Source organism: Chelon labrosus, assembly GCF_963514085.1.
Source record: "Chelon labrosus genome assembly, chromosome: 15".
In the NCBI taxonomy this organism is placed as follows: Eukaryota; Metazoa; Chordata; class Actinopteri; order Mugiliformes; family Mugilidae; genus Chelon; species Chelon labrosus.
Window position 1 is genome coordinate 28,627,836 of NC_140348.1, and position 24,768 is coordinate 28,652,603.

Genomic DNA, 24,768 nt, shown 5'->3' on the forward strand with positions numbered 1-24,768 from the left:
ATCTTGTTTCACGGGAAGGCCCAGCTTTAGACATACAGCCAAATCTTGTGATTATGCTTTATCCTCATGAATCTCGAACTTTTGTTAGTTAAATGACCTTTAAACTGCGAAATCAAACATTTTGAGGAGAGCGGTGTGTAGGAGCGCTCAGCACGCCATCCTCTCAGTCACGTGACAAATCCGAGAACAACACTGTTAAATGTTGTTGAAATAATGAAAATAAAAAATGTTAATCACAAAAAAAGACACTGTTTGGTAGATCTGGTGCATATTTAACTCCTGCAGCCTCTACACTCATCTGACAGCATTCACTTCACTCCTGTATCATGTAGGAAGACCACCTTTGTTCATAAGTGACCAGGATGTTAATTCATACAGGACAGAAACGTGTTAAACTGGCATCACATTAACACAGAGGAGTAAATGTCTGAGTCTAAACTGTCCATGACTCTCATCATTGTTCACAGGAATGAACCTGGACCTGAACCCAGCTGTGTGTCCTTTAAGAGCGACCGGTCGAAGGACATTATTTATGACTTTAAACAAAGTCAGAGGTAAGTTGTTGAGCCCTTCCACCTGATGAACCAGGTACCAGGTTCTGCAGAATGTTCTGTAACTAACCACCAGTCAGTCGGTCATACAACAGGGTGTGTTTTAATGTCTCTAAAAGATCAGACTTTAAACCTGGAGAGATAACTGTCCAGGTGTATTTTATCTGAAATAATACGCAGCCAGACTTGAATCTCACAGTCAGAATGTCAGAGTTTCTTCTTCTGTCTTATACCTGTGTTCTTAAATGAGCCTCTTTGGCTAGCAAGGTGTCAACAGTGTCAGGTTCAGAAAGAGCAGACTGAAGGTTGTCACAGATGTGGGAAGGATCATTTCTATGTCTGGGTGAAAACCATGAACCTGTTTAAAGGCTGCTGTTAAAGTCAGAGTAGCCAGGCTTTAGGCTCTGAGCTAATGAAGAAATACATTTCTCAACACAGGGATTCTCCATTGTTGTGTCTGAAAGTGACGCTGAGAGATTCAGTTGTATAATACAACAGTGGTTGGTTCTGGTGTTGTGTTTGTGTAGCTTGGACACTAGTTAACCAAACCAATGGTGGCCTACTATCTGGGGACCAGCTTCTCATGTAAGAAGACAAGCTATAGCACCATCTAGTGGCTCTAGTAGGCGTAGTAGGCTGGACCATACACTAACTGAGAGGCTCAGCAGTAACAGTCAGGGAATTATCTCCAAACGTTGACTCAACCTGGAACATTGACAGCAACAGCTAGGTCTGCAACTATTTTACAGGCTGGTAGCTGTGGCTCTAGATTTCACTCTATTTCTGACTCAGACTGAAATGCATGGCAGTAACAACCATGTTTTTACATGCTACAAGGGCTAAAGCTAATATTGTATAAACTGAGTGACCTTAAAAGACGGGAGCAAACAGAGATGCAGAGGAAGCGACCATTGTTTTAATGTTTTGAAGCTATAAACTAAATGAACTTGTCTGTTGAAGAGTAATCAGCGTTGTGTCTCTGGAAGCTGTTGAACCTTAGCAAAACATGAATATTTCTTTCTTGTGTACATACCAGTAGTTGGGAAAACAGCCCCTTAGAAGAGGTGATCAATAAGTGGATATTTGAAGCAGAGTAGTGTCTTCAATCTTCTAATGGATGAGAGCTAATTGTTGATGATTGGTCCACAGAGTCCACCAGCAGAGCTCAGAGGTTCTCAGTGGTCAGTCTGCCCAGCAGCATCAGACACACCTGGACTCCATCTTTCTGGTCTGTATATGTACAACAACTACTTTCCATCATCTCCATGCTGCACTTTGTAGACCAGTGGACTGTCAGTGTGTCCAACATGGATCTGATGTTTGTCTCCATGATTTCAGTCTGCTTGTGTCATTCATATGGTATTCTGTTGCAGCTGCTGGAGGACAACATCATCACTTTTGTGAAGAACGAGCTGAAGAAGATCCAGAAAGTTCTGAGTCCAGATTACCCAGAATGCTCAGAGAGTCAGAGGGGGGATGAGGAGGTGTTGGAGGGTGAGGATGAAGAGCAGAGGAGGAGCAGCAGAGATTTATTTCTGAAGATCACAATGAACTTCCTGAGGAGAATGAAGCAGGAGGAGCTGGCTGACTGTCTGCAGAGCAGTAAGAGGATTTCTCTAAACATTGAAGCTGCTGGAGAAATGGGACATTTACTAATGTCTCCAGAGATGAACCAAGATATATTCACACACTCATTCTTTAGAGCAATGACATGTTGGAATATTTACTGGACAGTTTATTCATTCATCTTATTTCTTGTTTGTTCATTCAGGACTTGAAGCTGCAGTTTGTGGACGTAAAGTTAAATCTGCTCTGAAGGACAAGTTCCAGTGTGTGTTTGAGGGGATTGCTAAAGCAGGAAAGTCAACCCTTCTGAATGAGATCTACACAGAGCTCTACATCACAGAGGGAGGGACTGCAGAGGTCAATGATGAACATGAGGTCAGACAGATTGAAACAGCATCCAGGAAACCACACAGACCAGAAACTAGCATCAGACAAGAAGACCTCTTTAAAGCCTCAATTGGAAGACATGGACCAATCAGAAGAGTGATGACAAAGGGAGTGGCTGGCATTGGGAAAACAGTCTTAACACAGAAGTTCACTCTGGACTGGGCTGAAGACAAAGCCAACCAGGACATCCTCTTCATATTTCCATTCACTTTCAGAGAGCTGAATGTGTTGAAAGAGAGAAAGTTCAGCTTGGTGGAACTTGTTCATCACTTCTTTCCTGAAACCAAAGAAGCAGGAATCTGCAGCTTTGAAGAGTTCCAGGTTGTGTTCATCTTTGACGGTCTGGATGAGTGTCGACTTCCTCTGGACTTCCACAACACTGAGATCCTGACTGATGTTACAGAGTCCACCTCAGTGGATGTGCTGCTGACAAACCTCATCAGGGGGAAACTGCTTCCCTCTGCTCGCCTCTGGATAACCACACGACCTGCAGCAGCCAATCAGATCCCTCCTGAGTGTGTTGACATGGTGACAGAGGTCAGAGGGTTCACTGACCCCCAGAAGGAGGAGTACTTCAGGAAGAGATTCAGAGATGAGGAGCAGGCCAGCAGGATCATCTCCCACATCAAGACATCACGAAGCCTCCACATCATGTGTCACATCCCAGTCTTCTGCTGGATCACTGCTACAGTTCTGGAGGATGTGTTGGAAACCAGAGAGGGAGGAGAGCTGCCCAAGACCCTGACTGAGATGTACATCCACTTCCTGGTGGTTCAGGCCAAAGTGAAGAAGGTCAAGTATGATGGAGGAGCTGAGACAGATCCACACTGGAGTCCAGACACCAGGAAGATGATTGAGCCTCTGGGAAAACTGGCTTTTGATCAGCTGCTGAAAGGAAACCTGATCTTCTATGAATCAGACCTGACAGAGTGTGGCATCGATATCAGAGCAGCCTCAGTGTACTCAGGAGTGTTCACACAGATCTTTAAAGAGGAGAGAGGACTGTACCAGGACAAGGTGTTCTGCTTCGTCCATCTGAGCGTTCAGGAGTTTCTGGCTGCAGTCTACATGATCCACTGTTACACCAACAGGAAGACAGAGGTGCTGGAGGACTTCCTGGGAAGAAACTACAATAACTCACCTCTGGATGAATTTCTGAACAGAGTCATGGAGAAATCCCTGGAGAGTAAAAATGGCCACCTGGACCTGTTAGTTCGCTTCCTTCATGGCATCTCTCTGGAGTCCAACCAGAGACTCTTAGGAGGTCTGCTGGGTCAGACAGTGTCCTACTGGAGACTCTTAGGAGGTCTGCTGGGTGAGACGGTGTCCAGCTGGAGACTCTTAGGAGGTCTGCTGGGTCAGACAGAGAACAGTCCAGAAATCATCCAGAGAGCCATCAAGAAGCTGAAGAAGATGAACACTGATGAAATCTCTCCTGACAGAAGCATCAACATCTTCCACTGTCTGATGGAGATGAACGACCTCTCAGTTCATCAAGAGATCCAAGAGTTCCTGAAGTCAAAGAACAGATCAAAGAAGGAACTGTCTGAGATCCACTGCTCAGCTCTGGCCTACATGCTGCAGATGTCAGAGGAGGTTCTGGATGAGTTGGACCTGGATCAGTACAGAACATCAGTGGAGGGACGACGGAGACTGATCCCAGCTGTGAGGAACTGCAGAAAGGCTGGGTGAGTCCTGATCATTAACAGAATCAATCAGTGGAGATTAGTGGTTTAGTTCTTCAGACATTCTCATTCTTCTTCAAACAGTGTTCCACTTGTTCACTGCAAACATCACAGTCAGTTGTATTTAGTCCCAGATGTTCTCCAGCTGTTTAAATCTAATCAAATCAAATTTTATTTATATGGCACTTTTCATACATAAAATCAATACAAAGTGTCTCACAGAGGCTAAAAAACAGCGAGGACAAAAACCCAACCCTCCCACCCCCGTAAAAACACAGACAGACACACACACCCACACACACTCACTGTTCATGCAAGAGAGAGACATGGCCGGGCACCGAGACCTGGAGCAAGGAGAAAGCCACCTTTGGGGGCCGACCACACTGAGAGGGCCTCCAGCCCACGACTACAGGGAGCATTGCCATAGAGACAGCTCTGACCCGGGCAGACAGGAGGCCCCACACCAAGGTGCAGAGCCTTCCAGCCACCAGGGTCAGAGCCGCCCACAGGACAGCACCCCCATCAGTAGACCAGCAGTAAACCCCCCCCCCCACACACACACACATCTGGACTAAAACTAAAATAGGATAAAAATGAACAATATAGATGAAATACTTTCAGCTCGTAAAATTAAAACATGTAGTTAAAGCATATAATTAAAATAGTATGGAACAGAGATTAAATAAAAAGTCTGATTCAAAGGAACAAAGGAAATCAATGAAATCAATTAAAAGCCTGATTAAAAGGTGGGTCCTGAGCCTCTTTTTAAAAACATCAACAGTCTCTGCAGCCCTGAGGTTCTCCAGCAGGCTGTTCCACAATCAGGGGCCATAATAACTAAAAGCCGCCCCTCTGTGTGTTTTGGATCTAACTTTAGGTATGATTAAAAGGCCAGTGCTGGAAGACCTCAGGGTCCGCGAGGGTTGATATGGTAAAAGAAGTCAGATAAATAAGAAGGCCCAAGACTGTTAAGACACTTAAAAACCAGTAAAAGAACCTTGAAATCAATCCTGAAGCGCACGGGAAGCCAATGCAGTGATTTTAAAACCGGTGTAATGTCCTGCCCTCTGGTCCTCGCCAGCACTCGTGCAGCTGAATTCTGTAGTAGCTGGAGATTAGAGATACTTTTTTTGGGGAGACCAGAGAGCAGGGCATTACAGTAATCTAAACGACAAGAGATAAAAGCATGCATCAGCACCTCCGTGCTGGCCTGAGAGAGAAATGGGCGGAGTCTGGCTATATTCTAAAGATGGTAAAAAACAATCTTTGTTATGTTTTTGATATGTGGGATAAAACTAAGCTCAGAGTCAAAGATCACGCCCAGGTTTTTTACAGTTTGAGATGGTTTAAAATCTTGTAGTTTTGTTAAAAGTTTCTCTCTCTGGCCTTCAGGACCAATGACTAAAACCCCTGTTTTGTCCTGGTTGAGCTGCAGGAAGTCCGCTGCCATCCATGACTTGATGTCTAAGATGCAGTTAAAAAGGGCATCAATAGAATCAGAATCAGAATGTCTTTATTTGCTAGCTCGATTGCTGTATCTGGAATGGATGAATGAAGCCAGGTCTCTGTGATGAGCAGAATGCAGCTGTCCCTCACACTGTTGTTAGCTGCAATCTGTAGATTCAGTTCATCCATCTTGTTCATGAGTGATCTTGCGTTGGTAAGGAAGACACTCGGAAGCGGCGGTTTGTGTGGCTGCCTCCATAGCCTTACCAGTACGCCGGCTCTGCAGCCCCGCTTTTGCCTCCTCTCCCTGCGCCGCCTCCGTCGCCTCCCTGCTAGGATGGTAATCCACGTAGAGCTGGGGTGCCTGGCGATATCATCGGGAATGTCATGGGAGCGGAGAAACTCGGTTGCAACAGCCCGCTCGCTGTGTACGCCTATTCCTAGGAGGTCGTGTCGGCTGTAGATGTTGTTCGCCGAGCAGGATGTTGTCGCTAGTAGTAACACTTCACACACAAGCATCCAAACAAGCACAGAAGGAGAGAGCACTAAGCCACTGCGTCCATGCGCGGCGCCATCTTGGATCGCCATGCCTGTTATCCCAGCAAATAATATTGAGACATATCTCGCTCCCTGTGTCATCAGGAGACACGGCCTTGTACAGTTGTGTATTGTCAGCATAGCTATTAAAGCTGATGCCGTGCCTCCTGATGACATCCCTGAGGGGAATCATGCAGAGATTAAAAAGAACTGGACCTAAAATTGACCCCTGGGGAACCCCACACTTGATCTCATGGGTTCCTGAGGAACATGTATACATACTCACAAAGAAGTGTCGATCTGTGAGGTAAGAGACGAACCAGTTGAAAACAGTACCAGAGAGGCTCTTCAATCTTTTTAATAAAATGTGATGGTCTACTGTATCAAAGGCGGCGGTTAGATCCAGTAATACCAAGACTGTGAGTTTATGTTTATCCAAATTGAACCTGATATCATTTAAAAATCTTTAAAAGGGCTGTCTCTGTACTGTGGTTTGTCCAAAAACCAGACTGATGTCTCTCTAAAATGTTGTTTGTCTTTAAAAAATCATTTACTTGGACTTCTGGTGGCGCTACATGGTATGGCAGCATCGTAACTGAGCTTCGGGCATCAGCCTTAAATTCAACTATCTTTACTCATTATTACACACAAACAAATACATTTCGCTTCGATGATGAATGGGGACAAAGACAAGAAAGGAGGATATGGACTACGTAGTAACACTGAAAGAGAATCTGAGAGGGAGGCTGAAGCTACCGAAACTCCAGAACAAGATGGAGGCTGCAGAGAGATCGAAAATTTGGATTTAATCCGTACGGCGGTGAGTGAAGTTGTGACTACGGGATCGGCAGCGCTCCAGGCTGAACTGAATAAAGACCTTTCAGACTTCCACACCTGCTTCAGGGAAGATATTAAAAAACAAATGGACGAATTTGTATCAGAAGTAAACCGGAAAATACAAGATGTAACAGGTCACGTTGAAGGGGCAGTGAAACGTGTTGGGCAAATGGAGGAAAACATGATCGACATGGAAAGATGGGACATCGGAGTCAAAGATACTCTCACCCAGCTGCTCACTAAACAACAGATGCTACAGGACAAGGTGACTGATCTGGAGGGGCGCTCTAGGTGTAATAATATCAGGATTTATGGCATCCCTGAGGACGCAGAGGGCACGTCAGCAGTGACTTTTATTGAAAACTTAATCAAGACGGAACGGGAATGAGCGTGCACACCACGCCATGGCACCAAAACCACCTCCAAGGTCCCCACCACGCTCTATGGTAGTTCAGTTCCTCCAGTTCTCTGTGAAAGAAAAGATCCTTCACGCCTCCTGGAAAAAAGTGTCCAAAACAAACAGGTTCATTTTGATCATAATTATGCAGCAGAGGTGCAGAACAAAAGGAAGGAATATATACCCATTAAGAAAGTACTACGTGATAATGGCGTACGTTTCCAGACCCCACTAACAAGACTGCGTGCTTTTTTCTAAACGGGCCCTGTAACGTATAACAGCGCTGCAAAAGCAGCAGAAGACCTGTGGAGGAGAGGACACACGGTGGACGAGATCCCCGGCAGGACCAAGAGCAAAGACATCTCGGAGGAGTCTCTGGCTCGGCTTCTGCCCTGGGAGACAACGGAGGCCCGACCCGGTGGAGAAAAGATCCGGGAGAAGCTGAAGGAGTACCGCAAAACGGAACCAGGAGCCACAGCAAGGGATGAGTGAGACATTTAATCATAATTTCCACATTATCTTAGTATAATGTTATTAGCTAATTAGCTAAAATACAGGCTGATGCCTACTACCGAGGGCCCCACTCTGTGGCCAGCCCCCTCACTGTCTAAAGCGACATGACAGCTTTTCTGGTGGAATTTAAGTTCATTGTTCTACAAAGTTCTCGATGTTCATCTGTTCTATACTGTTTTGTTTATTACTATTGGTCCGGGGTGATACAAGAATGTCTCAAATGTAAGACTGATGCATTACCAACACTATAATATACTGTCTCTGAATGTAAACGGTCTGAATAATCCAGTGTTACCACCTGGCTCTAAGGTGGCAACAAGGAGGGAGGCGACACACAGATAAAGCACGAAAAGTAGTTTTATTTTAACATAGCCGAATCAACTTATTTACAAATGAATGTGGTATGTAGGTAAGAAAGGAGTCAGTCATGTCAGCAGTGTGTGGATGTGTGGACAATATGGTGAGATGTGTGTTGTATAGTGCGGCAAACCAAACAAAAGAAGAAACAAATGGTGGGTCTGGAGCCTGCTGAGAGAGAGTGAGGCTATGCAGAAGGCTGTCTTTTATGCCCTCTGGAGAGGCCAGCCCACATGGGCAGGTATAATCACGACCCTCCCACTCTACCCCTTAACCACTCCCCGTACCTGCAACAAAAAGCAGAGGTGAACAGATGGGTAGAGGGGAGGGGTCGTCACACCAGTCAAAAGAAGCAAAATGAAATAAAGAGGGAGAAGATAAATGTGACATTCTGGCAGGAGACACACCTTTCAGCTGCTGAACATGAAAACTTAAAAAGATGGGTTTCAGAAATACCTTTCATCATATAAGGCAGGAAACAGAAGGAGAGTAGAGAGATTTCAAATGCTGTCACATTCAAATTAATCTCTCAAATTAATGATAGAGAAGGTAGATTTATCTTGGTCAAAGGAAAAATAGACCAGAAAGAAGTAACATTATTTAATGTCTATGTCAATATAACCTTTGACAGAAGAATGTTTGAACTAATTACATCACAAACATATCAGAATCAGAATCAGAATCAACTTTATTGCCAAGCATGTGTACATACAAGGAATTTGCTTTGGTCCTACAGAAAAGACCATGTCACCATTATTGGTGCCATTTTTAGGAAAATTGGGGGCAGGAAAGAGGAGAAAAACAAGAGGAGAGAGGAGGAGAAAAAAAAAACAGCTCCCAGACTACACTCCTCTGGGGGAGTGCAGTGTGTGACCATGAAAAAACCTCAGCAACATAAGCACAAATGAGCACACTTTACAACATAATAAGTCAAAACAACTTGCACCGGGGGAAGGGAAAGGGGGGTGGAGGTGTTCCAGCGTAGACAGGCATCCCCCGGCCACAGCCAACTACGGCGCAGCCCTGGGACCCCGCCTGTTGCACTGGATGGGTAAAGCTGCGAAGGCGTGGCATTGGACTAGGGAGGTGTATTGCATATGTGCATGTGTGTGAGTGTCCTTGTGGTGTGTGAACATAAGCCTGGAGAGTCGCTTTGTCTAGCCTCCCAGTCAGTGTCTCTGTTCGCAGGATGTCGTCGCGATAACACAGCAGGTTGCCATGGAGACGTCCCTGATTGGGTCCCAGACGAAGTCGACCATCGCAGGTGTCCGTGAAGGAAGGGAGACAGGGATGGGACAGAGCGTCTAACTGCAGCGATCTCCTGGGGTTGTTGATCCAGCAGCGGCCTTGGCCAAGGCCGGCTGGCTCCGGAATGCAGATTAGAATGTGATTGTTTGGGTTAGGGCGAGTAGTCGCATTTCAATAGACACGGCTTACTCTGTTTGTCCATTTTGGTCTCCAAGTTCGTTCATTCGCCTTTGCAAAGCCGAAAGCTTCTCCATGATGTTTTCCATGTTGCGGTTACTGACCACATTCAAAGCACGAACAGCCTTGTCCAAGGTGTTATCCATGTTGCGGTTAATAATCACAGTCAGTCTCTCGAAAGGTGTTATCCATGTTGCGATTTAAAACCACAGTCAGTGCGCTCATAGCTCTCTCCATGGAGTTCTCCATGTTGCGGTTACCGGCCACAGTCTGAGCGCTAACAGCTCTGCACACTCCATCAATTGATTCGGGCAGCTTCGTGGGGCTTTGGACTGCTGACACCGTCATCCGAATTTTCTGATACACCAGGGCAATGCCTAATCCAATCAGCAGAAAGCCTGTTATCATGGTTCCGAATATGTAAAGATCCTCTATGTCCTCTACGGAAAGAATCGCCAGGCACACGACCCTCCACTTTTCCCAGGAGTCCATCGTGTATCCAGCGGCAAACGTTCCGTCAGGGCAGGCAGGTTCCCCCGAACCTGAGCTTCTCGTCGAGAAGATTCTGTCAATTGCATTGAGAGACCAGTTGACCAATTCCATGATTTAGAATTTAGAGACCAGTGCGGAGAGAGGCTCTTAAAGTTTGAGACAAGACAGGACGAGACGTGAGAAGCAAAGCAGGAAAGATAAGGGAGAGGAGAGAGGGAGAGATGCGACCGCCTTCGTTGAGAGCTAAAGAGCTAAAGAGGACTCTTATTTGTGCAGGAGATTTTAATGTACATCTGAACCCTTCTTTAGATACAACCAATAGAATAAGAAGGAGGAATTTGATTGAAAAGAGATTTTAATGTACATCTGAACCCTTCTTTAGATACAACCAATAGAATAAGAAGGAGGAATTTGATTGAAAAGAGAATAAACAAAGTACTTAAAGACTTATTGACGTATGGCAGGCTCTGATTGGATAAACTCCAGGATACACCTTTTATTCTGCAAGACACACAGACTACTCAAGGACTGACTATTTCTTTATGTATAACAAAGATCTACATAGGCTGAAATACTGCAGAATAGGTCAGAGGGATCTTTCCAACTTTACATTCAGATGGTAGACAGTGAAACGCCTTGTGGCGACTTAATACTGGTTTGCTAAATGACCATACCTTTAGAAGTTCAATGGAGAAGGATGTTATACATGCACGACAATAATAATGAAGAAGTAAAACCCAGTATATTATGGGATGCAGCTAAAGCCGTTCTCAGGGGGAAGATTATAGCCAGGACAGTTGCTCTTAAAAAGATGAAAACTCAGAAATGAACTGGTTTACAGGAAAAACAGAGATTTGGAACAAATACACATAATAAATAAAGAACCCTCGATTATACAACAGATCAGACATACTAAACAGGAAACAGATAAAATACTAGGTGAAGAGGTGGAAAACAAAATCTAAGGTTCATGAAACCTTATAATGAGGTTATAACAAGATATAATGAGGCTGGCCATAGGGCTGAAAAAACAACAGGCAGAAAACACTATCCACAAGATTAGAGACCCTACTACCAATAAAATGACTAACAATTTGGATGGCAAATAAAAAGCATTGGAAAGATATTCTAAATCTTTATACTCTCAATCTGAACAGGTTAATAATCTCCTTAGACCTTCCCACACTAGGTAAAGAAGCTAATGATAAACTCATCTCACCAATAGCAAAGGAGGAAATAAACAAAGCTATCTCAAGTTTGAACGTTAACAAATCACCTGGCACGGATGGCTTTCCTCCAGAATGGTATAAGTCAATGAAAGATCACCTGCTCCCTTAGTTGGAGTCCAGCTTTAATTATATTCTAAAAGGAGGCTCCCTCCCTCCCTCTTGGAAAGAGGCCTTCATATCTGTGATCCTCAAAGAAGGTAAGGACAGAGTGGACTGTAAAGGCTACAGACCTATTAGTGTTTTAAATTCAGATTAAAAAGATAGATAGCCTTTATTGTCCCATAAGGAAATTTGTTTCCACAGTCTGTCACAGAAAAACACAAAACAGTGCATATAATGCAGACATGAGCAACATATACATACAAACAAAAAGACCATAACAAACACACCATGAGCGAACACAACCATACATTGAACAACAGTACATGATAGCATCACACTCAGGAGGGCTGGGTCTGCACAAGGTTTAATGGGGCAGATTATTAAGTGCCATGATAGCGGAGGGTACGAAGCTCTTGTTAAAGCGCGCCCTTCTCCACTTTAGAGTTCTGTATCTGCACCCAGATGGCAGCAGTGTGAAGTGTGGGTTGAGGGAGTGATCCGGGTCATTGGATATTGTCCGTGCGAGGCGTGTGACAGCTCTGTGCTTGAGTTCTGAGAGGTTAGGTGTGGGGTGGTTAATGATCTTGGATGCAGCGTGTGTGATTTTTGTGAGCTTGTTCCTGTTGGTAGTGGACAGCATGTTGTGGAAGCAGGGGGAACAGTACAATAGGATGGGTTTGATGATGCTGGTGTACAGTAATAACTAGGGATGGCCCGATCCGATACTTAGGATCGGTATCGGCCCGATATTGGTCAAAATTTCAGGATCGGATATCGGAAAAAATAACTATAGCCCGTCCGATCCGATACCTAAGCCCAAATGCTCAACTTAATTTTGCGCGACATGCCGTAAACAGAGAGCAGCTGCTGCAAGCGTGTGTAAACAGAACCTCATGACAGTGAATTAGCCTAGCGCTCTGATCATGTCAGCTGTGTGGAGTTACTTTCCACGCAAGGAAGAGAAAAATAAAACAGCCGAATGCAACTTGTGCAACACGAGTGTCTCAAGGGGTGGCAGCAGCACCGGACGCAAGTGTTTGTGACAGTTATTTAAAGTTAGCAGTCACTTAAAGCAGCTATATGCCCTATAGCAGGGGCGCTCATTACGGCGATCGCGATCGACCGGTGCGGGTAGATCGCGTGCCATTGGAAAAAATAAAATGTTTTAGATGTTAGTCTGACTTAACAACTATCTGTTGCACCTCCAAAACAAACAGCAAGACAAACCTTCATCTTTATTTATTTCTACTTTATATTTGCAACATACCCTCAGTTCAGCGGCACACATCCACAGCCACGCACAACTTCAACCACAACAACTCAAGACTACCATCTTTCTTAAAGAGACAGCGCTATTTTTCTAAAGGTGCAGTGCACCAATTTTTCTTGATAAAAATAAAAACAAAGATTGATAGAGCTTTTAACACTGTAGCAACAATTAATATGACTTAGGATACACAGGTAGATCACTTTGACTTGGTCATTGTAAAAGCAGTTCGCAAGCCAAAGAAGTGTGGGCACCCCTGTCCTATAGTCTTCAATGGAACATTGGAACTGAGTCCATTCTATATCTAGTTTGATATGAGTGTTTTACATACAGTTCAACCCCAGACGTTACATGTGAAAGAAGAAACATTCAAGTTTGCAGTTTGCACTGATTTGAAGTTTAAATAAAGAGCTTATGGCTTGAGGCACATCGTGGGCTATTTTATTTCTTCCCTTAGGGGAGCAGAATATTTGTTGCACAGTTTGACCATGGTGTTTTTAGATGCCCATATTAAGCAAAGTACATCTATACGAACTATATGTATCATAAACAACTTAACAGAGGAGAAAAGAAGGTATCGGATAGATATCGGTATCGGCAGATACTCCAAATTGCAGTATCGGTATCGGACATGAAAAAGTTGGATCGAGCCATCCCTAGTAATAACAGAAGGTGAGGGGCAACAGAGAGGGCACGGAGCTTGCGGATGACATGGAGTCTCTGCTGGGACCTTTTGTATATGTCAGTGATGTGTTGATCAAATGTCAGTTTATTGTCGATGGTGAGTCCGAGGTATTTGAAATGGCTGACCTGTTCTACTGTTTGATTATGGAATGGAACCTGTGATGTCCTTACTGATAGACGAGGACCAAACAGGATTCATAAAGAATAGACAAACACAGGACAGCATAAGAAGAGCCTTACATACCATCGAACAGACTAACAAAGACCAATTTAGTGCCATTATTCTTAGTTTAGATGCTGAAAAAGCTTTTGATTCAGTCGGGTGGGAAGACATTTGGCTTTAGTAAGGATTGTATACTCTGCATCCAGGCACTTTACTCCTCCCCTACTGCGAGAGTTAAAGTTAATGTCAGTCTGTCTGATTCCATAACTCTACAACGTGGCTGCAGACAGGGTTGTCCTCTCGGCCCCAACCTATTTAATTTATTCATTGAACCTTTAGCCCAAGCAGTACGTCAGGAGACAGGACTGGAAGGTGTTTCTAAGGGAGGAGAGGAATATAAAACTAGACAATTCCCCTGCGGGAAATCGCGAGAGTGATGCAGTGGCCGCAGCAGTCTGCGATACCATGCTATATTGCTGTGATAGTACGATGCTACGATGCTATGATGATGCTACTATGCCAAGATGCTACAATGCTATGATGCTAAGATACTAAGATGCTATGATACTAAGATGCTACAAAGCTAAGATACTATGTTGCTACGATGCTAAGATGCTACAATGCAATCATACTAAGATGCTATGATGCTAAGATACTACAATGCATCATAGCATTGTAGCATCATTAAAGCATCATAGCATGGTAGCATCATTAAAGCATCTTAGCATCATAGCATTGTAGCATCTTAGCATCATAGCATCATAGCATTCAAATAGTCATTTAAGGCCTGGTTCCTACTGACTGGATGGGTGTGAGTTTGATGTCATGCAGGGTACAACAAACCAAACAGGATGAGGAGGATGCAGTAGGCCTGGCTGAGAGAGAGAGACGCTGAGAAGGGTCGTCCTTTATGCCCTTCTACAAACTGAAGGGCAGGTACAGGCAGCAGACCCCTCCCAGCTCCACCTGAAAGCCAGCATCAAATAAGGAAGAGAGTGGGAGGGATCGTCACACCCCCACCTTTAAGAGGGCTGTCCTCACTAGGATCCCCAGACAAAGAACGAGCAAATCGTAATAATTGATCGTTAATCATAATAATTTTAACAATAAAACTCATTACTCCTACCTGAGCAATAGTTTTTAACAGTTTACGGCACAGTCTTACAGTTAGATAAACAATAATATTAAACTTAACACATCCAGGCTGTAACAAGGAATCAGCGATGAAGTGAAGACCTTCAAATTGTCCTGCGAGTCCAGCTCTTCGTCTCATGTTGGACGTCACTGCAGTCTGTCTGGATCAGCTGGAGGAAAACTATAGGCAGACAAATAGACATGTCAAATAATGTTATGTAACATACTGAATATAACTCTTATGAGTGTTCAACAGCTCATTATTTATTTAATTAAAAACATCATATTATATTAAATTACTCCAATTTTATATATATATATATATACTGTCATTAATGTTGTTACAAGCCATAAATGTTTCCTACTTTATGTGGTGGAATAATATATTTTTCAGTTTGACACAGTTTCATTTAAAACTAGAAAATTCCCGCAGGAAATTTTGAGAGTGACTCGAGGGCTGCTGCCGGGGTTATTAAAAAAAGAAAAGGAAAAAGATGTTAGCATTACCATTACTAATGTTGGCATTACCATTTGCCACGCTGACGCACTAAACTAGGCTAAGGCTAGAGATTAGCACAGTCACGCACACACACAATACGTGGATATCTTGTTACGTCACTGTATAATACCGGCGCCATCTTTAGGACCGCCCAGGGACCGCCAGTGACAGGAAGTAAACAGAAAATGCCTTCTATCTGCTGTGCTGTGGGCTGTGATAACAGCAAGTCAAAAAAAAAACGGGACATGCGTTTTATAACATTCCTAAAAACGCTGAAAGAAGACAAGTGGTTAATAAGTGGTTAGCCAGGATAAAAACCCACCTCTACTCCCTGGCATTTTTTTTTCTTTAACCCTGTACTTCTGCTTATTCTCTCTATGTATGTGTTGCTTAGCTTAGGCAGTGTTTAGTCGTTCACTGTACAGCACTTTGGTCAGCTTATGCTGTTTGTAAAAGTGCTTTCTAAATTAAATTTACTTTACTATGTTTTCGCTAACAAATTTAAGGTCAGTTAAAAAAACGAGATGCCATTATTATCCTAGCATTGACCTAGGAGGCTACCAGCTCTGTAGCACTCAGAAGCACCACCACCTAGCAAGTTAGTAGCGTAGTAAACTTAAAGGGGAACTCCGGCGCAAAATGAACCTGGGGTTAATAACACATGTGTACCGAGTTCGACCGTTCTCTGGTATTTGTTTTCATGTATTTGTTTTGTTAGTCAAATGTGACCAGTTTGCTTCAAACCGCTAATTAGCGTATAACGCTAGCCTTCGGGGCACACCGACACATAAAAAGAAATCGCTATTTCTATACCACTAACAAGGCTCACAATATCACCACACTTACACGGTAGCATAACTAGGGTCTCTACATGTAAACCGAAGCATTGAGAACTTTGCAAGTATACAGGCAGTTTATTAAAAAAGGAATACAGTACCGTTCGCGTCCGGCTCGCTTATCCAAGCGGGCGCCATCTTGGGGAAACTGAACTCTCTTCGTTCAGTGCTCTCAGTGCTTTCTTCCGGCAACAGACAGTTCAGATCCCCAAGATGGCGCCCGCTTGGATAAGCGAGCCGGACGCGCGTACATGTAGAGACCCTAGTTATGCTACCGTGTAAGTGTGGTGATATTGTGAGCCTTGTTAGTGGTATAGAAATAGCGATTTCTTTTTATGTGTCGGTGTGCCCCGAAGGCTAGCGTTATACGCTAAATAGCGGTTCGCAAGAAAACTGGTAAAATATGACTAACAAAACAAATGCATGAAAACAAATACCAGAGAACGGTCGAACTCGGTACACATGTGTTATTAACCCCAGGTTCATTTTGCGCCGGAGTTCCCCTTTAAGTAAACATATATCTTACCTTTCCTGTAAATAAGAAAAGTTCCCTCATGTCCAGATGATAAACTCGTGGATCTGTCACCCATCCTGCTTTGAAATACATGAAGGCTTCCGTGCTCTTGTATGCCTTGAGGGACTCGCCGGAGTATGGGGAGGGGTTGTGGATCAGATAAATGTAAATGTCGCCAAAAGATATGTTTGGCAAGTTAACGGCAGATTTCAGCGGTGTCAGTAGTTGATTCGGAAGTACATACGGGTCAAAACCTAAAATATCATTTTTTTTTTAATATCGTTGCTTTTCTGTGTCGGAGAGATGCGATATCATCTGAGTAACGTTAGCAGAGCCCGTTTCTTGAACGTTAACGCTAGCCATTTCTCCCGCCGCTGAGTGGCGCTATGGTCCTAAAGATGGCGGCCACAACAAAAAGGTCACGTGATTGACCCGCATCAATAGAAAACATTCAGCTCAGATGTACACACAGAGCAAGCAGAGTGACAGTCACCTCAAAAAATGTCTTGCTTTACCTCTCTGTTACTGCCTGTCTGTCTTTTACCCTCTCTCTGTCTCTTTCTTTGTTATTTACTTAAATAAACTGAAATTAACTGCCAAGGACTACAAAAATGGCTGCAGCTGTGGCCCTGGTCTGAGGCTGCCATGGTGACTCTGCTGGTTGCCATGACTACTCACAGACACAGGGGAGGAGAAGGAAGAAATTTTGATTTTTTGCCCTCTGACAGTCCTCGCATTTGGGCTCACTGAGGCAAAACCAAAGCTCACATCAGAAAAAAAAAACAGACAGTGATTGGCAGGAGAAGTTCCCGAACACACTGATGTAATTTTGGTGTCTCTGGAGTAAATATTGTGGAAACTGTGGCGAGTATAAGAAGAGGGTGGATTCAGCTTTCCTCGAAAATCAGCTTCATATTTTGAATGGGAGTGTATTGGCAGTTGGAGCGGGACACTCCTCACTCTGGGGCACGCCATTCAAATTCAGAAAATGTCTCGTCTTAGGCGAGCACATTGTATGAATCAGGACAAGTTCCTCTACAAAAGTGGAAAAAATCTAATGTCTACGATGTAAGATGTGCCCAGGAGCAGCGTGGAAAGAGAAAAATTTCAGTGAATTTCAGACAGCCTCTACCACTCTAGCCTCTGAGGTCTCCCACTCTAGGCCGAACATTCCACGCAATACACACCCATTATAAACTCAGAAATTTCACATGATTGATCACGATGATTGACGAGTGATTGATCGAAAAGTATAAAAGATATCAAAAATCTGAATATAACTTTTATAGAGGACATTTACCTACATTTTAAAGTTTAAATGAAGTCTGTAGGTGAAATTTTGCGGGAGGAGTTAGCTTTTGAAAATGCCCCTCAAAAGTGTCAGTTTTCTCGTTTTTTCGCAGTTTCCCATTCATTTCAATGGGACGATTTTCGTAGTTTTTCGCGAATAAATTCGCGAAAAATTTGTGGATTCCTTATAAAAGTAATAGCACACCGATCCCGATAAAGGCGCACGTTTTGATGTAATTTTTGTCGGAGTCGCCCCAAAATTGCGGGGCGAGTTTGAAATCGAAAAAAGGTACGGAAGATGAATAATATAGAAGAAACACGCACGCTTCGCCACGAGACACGACTCCCCATATAGCTTAGAGCTATATGGGGAGTCGTGTCTCGTGCGTAGCCTCGAGTCACTAAATATCTTCCCTTTAAATTGTAAAACTTCAACATTATTACTGTGATAAGCACCCGCTAGCAACGCGGCGAATTAGCCGGCGGCTAACCCCACTAGCCTCCGCGTTAGCTCACGGCTAACTGCCGCGGCTAATTCGTGTTTAACTCGCGCGGGTCCGCGGTTAAATCCCGGTTAGCTAGCGGTTAGCTCGAGGCTAACTCGAGCGTTAAGGTAGCGGCTAGCTAGCTCCGTTAGCTCCGCTAGCTTGCTAACATACATGAGCTATGCTGGAAGGCTAGTCGTCGGCTAAATCACTGGGCGGCTAGTCCTTAGCGTCTGTTAGCAGTTTAGCTATTCACTGACCTAATAAGATGAAGGAAACGGGTCAGGGATGTTGTGTCAGGAGTTTCAGCAAAGCAGCCAGATATAATTTGTGTTTAAAATAAAGGAAAAGGTCAAACATGACTGAGAAGTTGTCATTCAGTCAATGAGAAGAGCTATAGCTAAGAGGCCCAGCAGCTGTGTGAAAGCACCAAGGGAGACAGGGATGGTTTGGGGGGTTTTAATGTTTTGGCAGATCATGTTTTCCACTGAGAGCTCTTTTCCCGCCTCTCGTCCCCAGCAGCTGCGTGTGTGAACGTGTGTAAGCTGGTTGGGGTCTGGTTGTCATGGCTACCAGGGTCAACTGCTCCTGTTAGAATGTCAGTTGGAAGACGGGGAAAGAGAGAGAAAATGCTGAAAAATCGCCTCGAACAGGAAGGACTTGTGGCCAAACCGTATTTCCAATCATTGAACCGACTTAACTTTGGGCATCTTGAGGCTTTCCTGAACGTCTACATATGCAGTTTGTGGGTAAAATGAAGAAATGTGACCTATTTAAAGCGATTCAAAGAAAGGTTACTTCTGCTTTCCTCCAGAAATTTCCCTGCCTTTTTAACATGGCAGTCTATGGAGCTGTGGGTGGGTGTTGCTGGCGCATCTTTGTGTCTGACGCGAAAACTATAAGACTTACAGCTTTAGCATACGAATTTGAGTGAGAAGACACATTTTCCTACGTTTCTATGTATAAATTATGTCTGTCGTGTGAAATTTGTGGCCACGGGAGCAGTTTCTGTGCAGTTTTTTGACTAACTTTCTTCTCCCCTCCTCACTCTAGCTGATGATGTCATCCACTCTAGCACAAACATTCCGCGCAATACACACCCATTATAAACCCTGAAATTTGAGTAAAAACCTACACAACTCTGAGGCTTCATAGTTTAAAAACGGTAAAAGTTGTCGACAAGTGAAGTGAATCTCTGAAGAGAAGGCAAGAGTACCTACGTTTTAAAGTTTAAATGAAGTCTCTCGGTTAAAGTACGCCAGAGCAGTTCATTGTTGAAAATGTCTGTTGAATTTTTTTTTTTTTCGGGCTTCTCCATTCATTTCAATTGGGAAATTTGTCGCAGTTTTTTCGCGACTATGTCGCGAAAAAATCTTGTTTGAAAGAACTGTATAGAAGCACACCGAGTCCGATCGAGACGCACGTTTTGAGTTGAAAGGTTTCGAAAATCTCGTAGGAAAAAGTTTAATAAGAAGAAAAACGTAGTGAAGAACAATAGTTTGCATTGCAGGCACTGCATCACTAATAAGAAGAAAAAACGTAGTGAAGAACAATAGTTTGCAGTGCTAAGCACTGCATCACCAACTAGAAAATTCCTGCGGAAATTTTGACTGTGCCGATGATGCTGCCACTTTCAAGTGTGTGTGGTAAATCATCATACTATATCACATCACTCGGCAACAAAGTGACTGGATGGGTGTGAGTTTGATGTTATGCATGTTGGAGGGGGGAAGAGAGAGGGGGGGGAGGGAGAGAGAGGAGGGAGAGAGGGAGAGAGGGGGGGAGGGGGAGAGAAGGGAGAGGAGGGAGGGAGGGAGAGAGAGGAGGGAGGGAGAGAGAGGAGGCGGGGGGAGAGGAGGGAGGGAGAGGAGGGAGAGACAGGAGAGAGAGGAGGGAGGGAGAGAGGGAGGGGGGGGGGGGGGGGGGGCATGGAGTGCTCTGCCTCCCAATTGTAACAGTCTGAGAGTCCCTAATGTTTTGTCAGTCTGTGCCTGTAATGCTATAGTGGGAGGGGAGGTGGGGGGGTTGGAGTGTCAGGTTCTGGAGGAAAACTATAGGCAGACAAATAGACATGTCAAATAATGTTATGTAACATACTTAATATAACTCTTATGAGTGTTCAACAGCTCATTATTTATTTAATTAAAAACATCATATTATATTAAATTACTCCAATTATATATATACTGTCATTAATGTTGTTACAAGCCATAAATGTTTCCTACTTTATGTGGTGGAATAATATATTTTACAGTTTGACACAGTTTTATTTAAAAATATCTTCCCTTTAAATTGTAAAACTTCAACATTATGTTTTAACTTCAGTGCCGGTTTGATGACTGTGATAAGCTCCCGCTAGCAACGCGGCGAATTAGCCAGCGGCTAACCCCACCAGGGGCGATTCTAGACCTAGAGCTTTGCTGGGGCACAGGCCCCCAACTCCCAATACATTAAAAAAAAAATAAAAAAAAAATAAATTAAATGTGTGCGCAATATGAAATAAATGGCTAGCCTACGGGTACAAGCTTCAAAATCATTATTGTCACTGTCATACTGTACGCAAGGGATTCCCAAAGTGTGGTGCGCGCACCCCTGGGGGTGCGTGAACTGCCTCTAGGGGGTGCGAGAGATGAAAAATGCAATGGCGGAGAAGAAGTTATCTTCTTCTACGCACCGTATATGCGCAACTAACAGAGCCAGCTGCTCTGCACTTGAAAATCGTCAGATGGATCCTCATTTTTATATCTGTTCCTGAGCCTATGCTCTTTGTTATTTATGTTGTGGGTCTTGTGTAACTTTATTACAATTTAGTTAAAATTACTGGCGTTCTAATTCTGAGCGGCTAACGGCCGGTGATGCTAAAAACAACTAGCGACATACATTAAACAGTAAAGTAAGTAAAGTTGTAACAATTAAATTCACATGGAAATAGCGACACAGGGGTGAAACCAAACGACAATGATGGGCAGTTTATCCGGAACTCACCTGTAAGACAGGTGGAAAGAAATAGCGCTCAGACACGTAGACGTCACGTCCCGAAGTTGTTTCTGAAGTGAGTGCGGGACCCCAATCACAGCCAAAGTCGCGTGAATAAATTACCATATTAAGTAGCCATGTGTTCATTGTGTATGGAGTGAATAAAGCAGCAATGAGTTGCCACATTAGGTACATACCGGTATGTGTAAATTCTGTAAATTATGCCATGTAGACATAAAACCCTAAAGTGATTTTTTTTTTACTAGTGAAATTTATACTGGGGCACTACAGACCAATACTGGGGCACGTGCCCCAGTGAAATCTGTCTGATGACGCCACTGAACCCCACTAGCCTCCGCGTTAGCTCCCGGCTAACTCCCACAGCTAACTCGCGGTTAAGTCCCGCGGGTCCGCGGTTAAATCCCGGTTAGCTCGCGGTTAAATCCCGGTTAGCTCGCGGTTAGCTCGAGGCTAGCTCGCGGTTAGCTCGAGGCTAACTCCGCGGCGGTTAGCTAGCGGCTAGCTCCGCTAGCTCGCTAACATACATGAGCTATGCTGGAAGGCTAGCCTAAGGCTAAAACATTGGGCGGCTAGTAGTTAACTTCTATTAACAGTTCAGCTATGTTGGGCACAAACACTTAACATATAAATAATTCTAGAAATTCACTTACCTAATAAAGTGATAGCACCAACAGAGGAAGGAGGGGGGGGGGGGGGGGGGGGGGGTCATGGGGTGTTCTGCCTCCCTACTGTAGTGAATGTAATGTAATGGCTACCAGGCCTAGCAGCTGTGTGAAAGCACCAACAGAGAAGGGAGGGAGAGAGAGAGAGGAGTGTGTGTGTGGGGGGGGGGGGGGGGGGGGGGGGGGGGTTAGGTTAGGTTAGGTTACTTTATTGGTACCCATAGGTAAACTAGGTTTACAGTCTAAGAGGCAGGACATCCTTTACACTTATAGACCACCACATGACATACATCACACAAACCATGAAACATACAGTATAAAACAAATAAAACAAACTGTAGATCATGGTTCACAACATGTTACATAAAAACATATAGACAGACAGTACAAACATAGATAAAAACATGACATAAAACACATGTTAAAAACATACAATAGATGTTAGTGCATAACCAAAGTGCTTGTGCGTTATGTGCAAGTAATCTACAGTTTGTTCAACAGAGTGATCGCAGCTGGGACAAAACTGTTTTTAAATCTCGTGGTCCTACATCTAGGGACTATTAGCCTCCGCCCGGAAGGAAGATACTGGAATTCCCTATTCAATGGGTGTAGGCTATCTTCTAAGATGGCCAAGGCTATCCTCTGTAGTTGTTTAGCATACAGGGATGTGGGGTGAAGCTGGGACTCACCAATCAGTTTGCTTGACATGGGGGGGGGGGTCATGGGGTGTTCTGCCTCCCTACTGTAGTGAATGTAATGTAATGGCTACCAGGCCTAGCAGCTGTGTGACAGCACCAACAGAGGAGGGAGGGAGGGAGGGAGGGAGAGGAGTGTGTGTGTGGGGGGGGGGGGGGGGGGGTCACGGAGTGTTCTGCCTCCCTACTGTAACAGTCTGAGAGTCCCTAATGTTTTGTCACTCTGTGTTTGTGTGAATGTGCTCCTCTTCTGCTGCGTGTGTCAGCTCGTTAGGGTCCGGTTGTCATGGCTACCAGGGCCACCTGCTGCTGAAGTCTCCTTCTGCCTCTCACCTCTGCCTGAGTGAGAGGGAGGTCCAAAAAAACTGGACCCTAGGATTTGCCCTCCGAACAAATGCTCATAAATCAAAAACTACAAGTCCTATCGGGAAAACGAACACATTGTGAGCGTCAGCCAAGGGTTCTCTACAATTTAGTGTTGTTCCCGCGCGCGTACTGCGAAAATTGTGGCCGTAGTCGTTTTAGAAAAAAAATATGCGACACGAAAAATCGTCGAAAAATCCCTCTCGCTTTTCACATATACACACACATGGGGAAAAATTCGAAAACTGGTCGGCGCACTCCTCGCTCGGAGGAGCCTGTGGCCACCCCGCAAGATTGAACCTTTTTTTTTTCAGAATTTCGACGAAACTCTGAAGTTAGAGTGAGCGCTAGAGTGCGTCCATAAGGATCCATTATAAACGATAATTTTTTCATATTTTTCCAAAATTTCCCCAAAACGTAAACTGCAACCCTGACCAAACCGTAAAAGGTATTCGAAACGCCGTTTTCAGGACTAAAAAGCTACACTTCCCGTGCCTCGTACAAACTTCCAAGCATTTTTCTACTCCAAAACACGGCCGAGTAATCGCTCGGCAAAGCGAAGCTAGACATTTTGGAATGTTGCCGCTTTTTTCGGGCTTCTGAATTAATTTCAATGGGCCAAAACGCCCGCTTTTTGCCCGATTATTCTCTCCCCGTTGGAAGAATCGCTTAGAAAAGTCATAGCACACTTGTCCCGATTAAGGCGCACGTCTGGATATACAATTTGTTTATTTTTTTTAAGAACTCTGGGAGGAGTAGCGAACCGAAAAACTACGGAAGAAGCTGTAAGAACTAGAAAATTCCTGCGGAAATTTTGACTGTGCCGATGATGCTGCCGTCCAGTTTCAAGTGTGGGTGGTAAATCATCATACAATATCGCATTACTCAACTCTAGGCTGGCAACAAAGTGACTGGATGGGTGTGATTTTGATGTCATGCAGGGTACAACAAACCAAACAGGATGACGAGGATGCAGTAGGCCTGGCTGAGAGAGAGGGACACTGAGAAGGGTCGTCCTTTATGCCCTTCTACAAACTGAAGGTGTTCCCCGCGGTGTTGTTTTGTTGTTGCACCACCTAGCGTCATAGAGCTGTGTGTGCTCAGGCTGCTGAGTCACTTTATGAGGCGCTCTCTCCATCGTCTTAGTTATTGTTTTTTTCCGTTCAAAACCACAATATGTTGATATATGCTGTAATGTGACATGCTAATGAACCTCCACTGATTATTGAGTTATTATGAGTTATTCATGCAGCGTTAGCTAACTTAGCCTTATACTAGCTGAACCGTTTTTTTTCCTGTTCCTTTTTCATGCTGATTGTGTTATTGTGTTATTTCAAATGTAATGTGACGTTTTATTGTGGTTAGGTGAATTTTAATTTACATTTTTTTGGTAGAGTGGTGGAGAGTTGCAGTGTGGCTCGGTGTGTGACGCCTGTCTTTTTTCTTTATTCCGAAGATTAAATTCCTGTAGATGCTCAACTGTAGCTCCTCTCGGTAGTAAAGCATGAGGCCCGAGATCATTTTATGAAACAGGGTTTATTCAGTCATCAAGCGACCCAGACAGACCCGTGAGAACTGAAGCAAAGGAAGTAAACAAACAATCACGTAAACGAATATGCTGATGCAGAGCTCGTAGCTTAATGTAATTACACAAT

General features: G+C 44.1%; 1 protein-coding gene across 1 annotated transcript in view; it reads left to right on the forward strand.

Annotated features, from left to right (window-relative positions):
- Positions 1 to 263: 263 nt before the first annotated feature.
- The window catches only part of LOC311500290 (NLR family CARD domain-containing protein 3-like), a gene marked incomplete at its 3' end in the record, with an annotated part of 62,175 nt that continues 37,670 nt past the window's right edge, over positions 264 to 24,768 (forward strand). The window contains exons 1-4 of the mRNA XM_084561595.1: positions 264 to 554; positions 1,701 to 1,779; positions 1,925 to 2,153; positions 2,323 to 4,192. Of these exons, the coding sequence (XP_084417721.1) occupies positions 424 to 554; positions 1,701 to 1,779; positions 1,925 to 2,153; positions 2,323 to 4,192 (2,309 nt within the window). The 5' untranslated portion in view covers positions 264 to 423. The remainder of the gene's footprint in view (positions 555 to 1,700; positions 1,780 to 1,924; positions 2,154 to 2,322; positions 4,193 to 24,768) is intronic.